General features: G+C 40.7%; 1 protein-coding gene across 1 annotated transcript; it reads right to left on the minus strand.

The window, feature by feature from the left end:
* Positions 1-1,649: 1,649 nt before the first annotated feature.
* On the minus strand, positions 1,650-8,278 carry pabpc1b (poly A binding protein, cytoplasmic 1 b; the record flags this gene model as incomplete). Its single annotated transcript, XM_014009289.1, is given in 14 exon segments — positions 1,650-2,036; positions 2,153-2,252; positions 2,443-2,573; positions 2,702-2,786; positions 2,899-3,035; positions 3,147-3,257; positions 3,338-3,704; positions 3,803-3,898; positions 4,207-4,344; positions 4,457-4,551; positions 4,640-4,779; positions 5,337-5,452; positions 6,337-6,530; positions 8,008-8,278. Coding segments are annotated over 13 exon segments (1,896 nt in total). The 3' UTR covers positions 1,650-2,036; positions 2,153-2,159.
* Between the last annotated feature and the right edge of the window lie 627 nt (positions 8,279-8,905).

Below are 8,905 nucleotides of genomic sequence, written 5' to 3' on the forward strand. Positions count from 1 at the left end.
ATTCAGCTTACTGACTTTTACCAGAAGCCACAATTGTTACAGATGACAAAAGTCTAAATATATACATATAATTCCTTAAAAAGAGAAAAAGAAACAAAAAGAATTCCCTTTAAACAACTTTAGACATATTAGCCTTGTGTTTAGCCAAGTGTATATCTACGCTTGAAAGCACTGAAGATAAATTTGAGGGCAAGTAGTTTGTAATGTCCAACAATGTTGAGGTAAAACACATTTGTTACCACTGAAATGAATTATGCAACTGTTTTGACTGTAAGTTATGCAAAAATAATTAATTTAAACAATTTCTTTGTAGGTCTCATCCAGTCAGCAGCCATGAAACTCATCCTCATTGCATTTGTTGTTGCTCTTACTGCAGCTCCGGGTTCGTTTCTGATCATGAACATTCATTCAAGTTATATAAGACGGGAAAATGACCCAAACTCACTGTTTTTTCTTTCTTTTTGTTTGTCTTAAATCTACAGGAGTCTATGCACCGCTCCCGCAAGAGAGTACAAGTCTGAACGAGTACTTTGACAACATAAAGGCCAAAGTGAACCTGGAAATGAAGACCCTAGAAGGCTGGCGTGTTGATGCTAAGTATGTCACACTTTATGCTCAACACACAAAGTTCACGGTTATTACGTTCTTACCAAAATTCCACTAAGAAAAAGTTAACTTTGCCTCACAGTCATCAAATTAGCACCTTATCAGCCATGACAATGGGTCACAGGGGATTAGGGAAATAGCAAATCCTAAAAAAACTTTAGTTTTATATGTACATTTTATCTTTTTAAATATAAATTTAGAAGACAAGCATCAATAACATGTGATGGTGCTTTCTGTAATTTCACTTGTAAATTAAAAAATAACATTAACCTATGTATATCAGAAGATGATTTGATTGTTGAAAAAACCTATACATTTGGTGTTACCACCCCAGGATTTTCAGTGGCCCCACATTATAAAAGAAAAATACTAACACTAAGTTCCCATTTGGCTAAACATTAGCCTAGACTTGATGAAGACTTCTGCCCATTTCTCCTCTCTGTGCTCTGACAGGTACCAACGACTGATAAACATTTGAATGATCAGCTCAAAAATGACCAGATTGTCTCTTTGAATATGAAGTATTTCTGAAATACAAATATTTGGTCCCTGACCTGTAGTTKTTCACAGCTGAGGACTGTGATATTTAACGATATTTAATCTGTTCCACGCCACAGGAGCTTCCTGGATCGCCAGCAGACTGAGCTACAAGCTGTCCCAGATCAGATGAAGGAAGCTTTAGCCGAAATGGAGAAACACTTCAACCAAATTGTGGATAATTTCCGGATCAAGTGCAATAAATTCTTTCTGAAAACAAATGTGGCCCATGAATAAAACAGCTGATATTTTAAAGTTCTTTGGAGCCAATTTCTGCCCAGGCAGTCTCTAATATGTTTCTGTGCTCATTGATATGAAAATTTATTAAAATTTTAATAATTAAAACAGAAACACTCATTTTGTGTTGGTTTTCTTTTGTGGGAAAGCARTATTTGTTTTTACCCTCTTGGAATTTCTGAATGATTTTGTTAGATCAACACATTTTTTTAAACTTTAACAAGTTAAACATGAACAGTTTTACTCTTAAAAAAAGTCTCATAACAGAATTATTTTATAACTTTTATTCAAGCAAGCAAGGGTTAAAGAAACAATAACAGGCTTCAACAGCTCAAACATTCAAACATTTTAAAAAGGGATAAAATAGCAGAAAGAAATACTTTAATTACATTTTCTCACAGAATTCTCTTCTAAAACTCCTCAAACTGATTGTTTTTATTTTATTGCATTTTTTTCTATTTTTTATGGATTTTCTCTTTAACAAAAACTGACCAGGGTTTCGTTTGGTCATTTTAACCTTGGTTGGAAACTTATTTCAACTGTTTCTTTTTTTATGATTATTTAACTTATTTTTACTTTGTTTTGTGTATTTTTTTGTTTTTACATTTTTTCAAGCCTTTTCTCTAGCACAGAAGCTCATCTCAAGGTTGTTATTCCTGTGGGGAAAAGAAAAGCAATATTCAATCAGAAGTAATAAAAGTAACTGTCCTAGATTYTTRTCAAGTTATCTATGAAATTTACAAATCATTTTCAAACAGAAAATAAATCCCACCTTGGGTTCAGACACTTGGGACAGCAGCAGAGTTTGTCACAGTTTTCTGGGCGGCCTCTTTAGCCTGGTGGGCCTGCAGCACTGCCACCGCCTCGTCCACCTGGACAAGAATATTATTAGCAGCATCAACAGCAACTGCTTTGTTTGCACATAATCCACTCCTCACATGTCTAAACCTCAATAACACTTGATTCTAGATACATTAGCTCACTTCTGTGCTCCTTTTAAGATGAAGTCTTGGTGCATCTTTCAAAGAAAATTGATCAACATTAAAAAACTAAAGTAGTAACCTTTGAGCGAAGAGACTCTGGGGACTCCAGCATGTGGAGCAGCTCAGAGTTGTCAATCTCCAGCAGCATGCCGGTGATCTTGCCTGCCAGGCTGGGATGCATGTTCTGGATCAGCGGAAATAGGCGCTCACCTACGAGACGGACAGAGAGGATTTAAATCAGAAAGTCATCGACACCCACAGAGTCTTGAACAGTCGTGTGGGCAGTGAAATCGAAGCATCCACACACACACACACAATGTGGTCAAATTAAGTCCTACCCAGCATCTGCTTCTGTTCCTGTGGCGGAGCAGCGGCCAGCATGGAGGCAGTCAGAGGTTCCTGTCCCTGAACGTGGACTGCAGGCTGAGGCGGGGGGACACAGGGAACAACAAGTTGAAATCACAGCTAAATGCTCCTCAGATACAGAGCAGAGGAAACCAGTGGTTATTGCACAAAAGAAAAAAAACATTCCTACCTGCTGCAGGGAGACTGGCTGAGCACTGATGTGCGGCTGGGTGTTGCGGACTCCTGCTGCATACTTATACTGAGGTACTCCACGTACTGGAGCCGCTGCTGCAGCAGCTGCAGTGGCTGGTCGGGGAGCCTGAGAGGCTGCAGCATGAGCCGAAAGGGACAAAACACCAACATAAATACAATCACAAGCACCTCTGCAGATCTGGTGTGCAGTTACAGGAAATATCATGTGGGTTTAAGAGAACTGACCAACGCGCTGGGTGGACATCATGCGGGGGACCTGGGAGGCAGGCCGTATGGTACTGAAGGTCTGAGGGCGAGGTGCTGACGGACGCATGGAACCAGTCATGTTCTGAAAGTCTGAGGACACAGAAATAATTTATCCAGGAAAAAAAAATGTTCCTTTCACTTTTTATTAAGCGTTACAAAGAAATACTTACGCTGGGGTCGGACACCTTGGGTAGCCCAACGTGGGCTCGGGCGCAGCTGAGCCATCTGGCCAGCAGCTGGGTAGTAAGCAGGACGGTTCTGAGCCTGAGGTATGGCTGCCATGAAGTAGCCAGAGGGTGGCGCGGGCTGGTAGGGGTTGATGACAGGATTTGGCACTGCGCGCACACTGGCCATGCGCTGCATGTACTGGTTGGTCAGGTGAGCTTGGCGCTCCTCTTTTCTCTGGGCCAGGGCCACGTAGAGCGGCTTGGTGGCCACAATGCGTCCGTTCATTTCTGTGACCGCTTTTGTGGCCTCCTCTGGGGACGAGAAGCAGACAAAGCCGAAGCCTTTGCTGCGCCCACCTTCCATCATCACCTAAAAATAATCCAGCGTTAAAACAGCTAATGGTCATTAATAAACAGTTCAGTGTCAGTCCACTTCTTCATTTGGGAAAGTAAAAATGGTTGCCTTACCTTGGCACTAGTTATGGAACCAAACGGCGCAAACTCCTTTCTCAGGCGTTCGTCATCAATCCCGTCATCAAGGTTCTTCACATACAAGTTGACACCCTTGAAATAAACAGACAGAATCTTCAATCAATCTTATTTAACGGCCTGGGAATAAAAACTTGAARTCTTTAATATTTCTGTCTGTAGAACATATCTATCCCCAGAGCACACAGTACAGAACAGAGGGGCCCATGACCTACAGAATCACTGTTGCAGCCATTTTGGCCAGTGCAGCCTACAGAGAAGGGTGCACTGAATTTGACAAAGCTGCAGTTTTCCTTTWACCAAAGTATAAATACAACACTTTGACTGCTTTCAGAAATCACATCGAAAATCTTCTCAGTTTAAAAGCAGACAGAGAAACTGACCTGGTAACGAGTCATGCGGTCTTGTTTCAGTTGTTCAAACTTGCGCTTCAGCTCCGTCTGACGCTCCACCTTCTTCTGGGCTCGGCCAACGTAGATGAGCTTTCCATTCATCTCCTTTCCATTCATTTCATCCACTGCCTGAAATAAGGAATAAGAATTAAAAACTACCAACCGATGCAAGAGTTTCAATGTAGTTATTAAAAAAACCGAAGCATAAAAACCTGAAAATTTATTTTAATTCAGATCTTACTTTTTGGGCGTCCTCGTGTTTTTCAAAGCTGACGAAGCCGAACCCTCTGGACTTTCCGTTTTCGTCCGTCATAACCCGAATACTCAGAGCRTTTCCTAAATAAAAGATGTTGGAGATGAGCCACCACTGTTACAAGTGWATGTTAAAATAAAGAGCAGCTGGTACACTCACACCCCGACTTACCGTACTTATTAAAGATCTCATTCAGCTTCTCGTCATCCATGTCGTCGCCGAAGTTTTTGATGTAGACGTTTGTGAACTCTTTGGCCCGGGCTCCCAGCTCAACCTCACGCTCTTTGCGAGATTTAAAGCGACCCACAAACCTGTGTCAAAGAAACAGCCAAAAATACAAGTTAAAAAAATGACAAAAACAAAATTTTGTCCGTTTGTTTTACATTTACTTCACTGAATAATTAATATTTCTGTCTGTAGAACATATCTATCCCCAGAGCACACAGTACAGAACAGAGGGGCCCATGACCTACAGAATCACTGTTGCAGCTATTTTGGCCAGTGCAGCCTACTGAAGGGGGTGCACCGAATTYGACAAAGCTGCAGTGTTAGAGAAACATTTAGCAAAAAAAAAAAACTAAAGGCTCAGAAATGACAAAAAGAAACTTTTGTCCATCTGTATTTCATTTACTTCACTGAATGCGTCGCTACAAGTCATTGTTTCATAATATAAATATTAAAACAGTTTTATCAAATAAATCTACTGAATCACCCTTGGAAAGACAAGATCACAACGTCAATGCTCAAACCCAACTTTGGATCTTCAAATTTTCAAACCAGACGTAGTATTACTTCATTATTTTTTTGTTTTAGGTGCTGGATTAGTGCAGACATTAACAGGGCAAAACCAGTGAATACATTCACTCACACTTTTCTGTCATTGAGCAGCATGCCGTTCATTTTTTCAATGGCTCGTTCAGCAGCCTCCTGAGTCTCAAAATGCACAAAGCCGTAGCCTTTAGAGCCATTTTCATCACAAACCACCTAAGAGAGAGAAGAGACATGCTGTTTGAAGGCAGGCACACACACACAAACACACACACACACACCTCCAATAAAATTTACCTATTTGTTGGATGGCATCTGACAGATCTGTTCCATGAAATTTTTTTTAATTTGGGCCTTAAGACTACGCCAATTCGTGTATTTTCACAAGTATGTGTACAAAACAACTGCAGGAAATCAATCATGAGCAAACTGCAAAAAGTTACAACGGGTAATTTTCCACCAAAGTAGTTCCAGTTCTGGTTTGGCACCAGCGCCAGACAAAAAACAAGTTCTTTGTTGGATCCGAATAAAAAAACAGCTTACATCAGGGACTGGGCACTAGTTTAAGGAGCACAAGTAAAATACAGAGCTGATGTAGGTTCTGGTTTACAAAATTTGAGAGGAACTAAAAGGTGTTCATTGTGTCTAACTTTTCTTCCCTCATCATTCCCATTATCAGTCTCAGTGTTGGCCTAGATAAAACATACAAGGGCATTCAGAGCCACAAACGTCTAGTTTCATCAAAACTATTTTCAACTTTTTATTTAAATATAAACCTGTTGGAGTTTTTATTTAAAGCCTAATCCTAATTTTTGTCATCTGCAGTTTTCAGAAATACGATTGCAAATGTTTTCACAAACCCTAACTGCAAAGGTTTGCAAAGAAAGTCTGACAATCACACTGATCTGTCAGCATAGTTCATTCTGTTGGTTCTGCAGAAATGAGGAAAGAGGGGCAAATCCAAGCAATACCATTAAATGTCAAGCAAAACCACAGCTCTCTGGCTTTTTCATGGAAACACTTTGACCAAAAGGAGTAAGATAACAGCTTCACCACAAAACGTTTCTTCCCCTGCAGGTGGAAACCTTTTTTTTTTTTACCTTGCACGACAAGATGTTGCCAAAAGCAGAGAAGGTGTCATAAAGAGCCTTGTTGTCGATGGACTTGTCAAGATTCTTGATGAAAATATTCCCCACGCCGCTTTTCCTCAATGACGGATCACGCTGCGACCACATGATGCGTACGGGACGCCCTTTGATCACATCGAAGTTCATGGTGTCCAGAGCCCGCTCAGCTGAAAGGAGAAACAGGATTATTTTAAACATTTATAATCTCAGATGGTATACTTGGATCATGTGTTGGTACCGAGATGATGACAGTGTGTGTTCGAAAGACGCTTTGGTGTCTTTCTGTGGCTAAAAAGGTGAGCTCCAGGCTTTTTGATTTCATTTCTAACAACTAAAAATCATCATAAGATAGTCTTAGATTTAAACCTATTGTGCAAGTGTTCCAACACTTCGGCTTCAGTTGACATTTTTTTTTGGAAACTGTGCCAGAGGACGGTAAGTGTTTTGTGACTTTATTTCACTTATTTGCCCTTGTGTTTTGCATAGATGTTTTAGGCAATCCTGCCCACAAGTTATATGGAAAACCATCAAAACTGAAGCCAACTGTGGTGAGACTGAACCATCTGTTCCACAGCAACAAAAAATAAACTTACTCTTTCTGAACATAATGCTTGAAAAAAAGTTTCTTGGTAAAAACAAAACTCAATTGACTTACACTACAACAGTGTTAGTATGAACTTTAACRGCTCAGTGTGAAAACACACCCAACAGAGCAAAAGGGCAGAGGCAACCTCGTGTTCTTATCATCACTATGCAGAAAATGTTAAGTTAGGAGTAGATATCTGCTCTTCTTAGTACAAAGGGCTAGGGCTGCCACGATTAGTCGACGACTAATCGATTATTAAAATAATCGATGACTAATTTAATAATCGATTAATCGTTTTCTTTTTTTTTTTTTTTTGTTCTTTACTTTGTTTTTCTCTCCAAACTGCTTTGACACCTTCCACTGCCACATCTGCCTTTCTGTCCTTGACACACATGCACAGTAGTGGTAACTGGGGTAGGCCGTGGACGTCACAAGACATTATACAGACAGGCTCTGGTATCATGGCTACCTGGCTACGGAGCTCAAAAGTGTGGGAACTTTTTTAAAGAAAATTAAAGAGAAACCTGCAATATCTGCAGAGCAGAACTTGCCTTCCACAGCAGTTATTTTTAGTTAGCATATAGCTAAAATCTAACCATGTTTTTATAATAGCAGCTGCATTCTGGCGCGATAAGCTCCATGTTTTATATTCAATTAACGTGTGATCTGATTAGTCGACTAATCGAAAAAATAATCGGTGATTAATCGATTATAAAAATAATCGTGTGGCAGCCCTACAAAGGGCTTATTAACCCCCCCCCCCCCCCAATCTAATAAACGATAAATGCCAAAGCCAACACATGAATGATTAGCAATCCAAATGAGAAGATTTGTTGGGGTGTTATCTRAACAAAAAAGGTGATTAAAAACTCTTTCAGTTGACCACATGTCTGAGGTGGGCTGTGGGAGGACGTGGTATTTCTTTGATACGCCCCTGTCCTGGGAGGATCCCCGGCTCGGGGAGGTTCACGTGAAAAAAAAAAAACATTTCAGGCTTTAAGAAAACATAATTATGGACTCCTTTTCGGAGCATTCTTGGTGTTTATTGAACTACTTACCGTCCGCTGGCTGTTGGAAGTTGACATAGGCGTATCCAAGGGACCGCCGGGTGATCATGTCCCTACAGACCCGGATCGAGAGGATGGCTCCGGCTGGGCTGAATTTCTCGTACAGCATGGCCTCGGTGATGTCCGAATGCAGGTCCCCGACGTACAGGGAAGCCATGGGGTAACTGGGAGCGCTGGGATTCATCGTCTTTTTTAGCTGTGGATGCTAACAGGACGACAGTCGAGTTCTACCGGCGGAGAAATTTAAAAAAAAAAAAAAAAAGTTGCGAAGCTTCAAACGGTCACGTCGGTCAGAACGAGAACGTGACTCGTCAGGAACGGCTTGGGTTCGAATGTACTGGGTTCCAAAATGACGACTGTCGCTTAAATCTGTCGCACTTCTTATTACTTGACTCCGCTTTACGACTGAAAACCGATAATTTAAAAAAAAAAACTAGTCGGTGATTTAGCTAGCCCTTTCGTACGTTACCGTGACCGTCCAGTCCTCAAATGCTCCTGCTTCACAGACTTGTTGCAAAAAGAAAAAAAATGATTTTTTAGCTTTTTTATATTTTGAAATTTTTTTTTGTATTTTTTATTTTATTTTTTTAGAACGCGTGCCGAGCGAGCTCAGAGCACACGCGCACTCACACAGCGACAGCCGGGTTGAAGGGAAGGAAGTAGATGGGAGGCTGCTTCTTTAAATACCAGTGATTGCGTCACTAAAATGAACCAATAGCCTTTTAGTATTTTTAGGCAACGTCAACTAAGGGGCGGTACCACAACCGTGCGCATGATGATGATGAAATCATGTAAAAACAGATGACTGACATCAAACCCCACTTCAGTCACGTTAAGAAAAATGATTAGTTTTTTTTCTGGATAATGGTGGAGACGACTTACAAGGCAG

The sequence above is a fragment of the Austrofundulus limnaeus genome, unplaced genomic scaffold (assembly GCF_001266775.1).
Source record: "Austrofundulus limnaeus strain Quisiro unplaced genomic scaffold, Austrofundulus_limnaeus-1.0 Scaffold56, whole genome shotgun sequence".
Taxonomy (NCBI): Eukaryota; Metazoa; Chordata; class Actinopteri; order Cyprinodontiformes; family Rivulidae; genus Austrofundulus; species Austrofundulus limnaeus.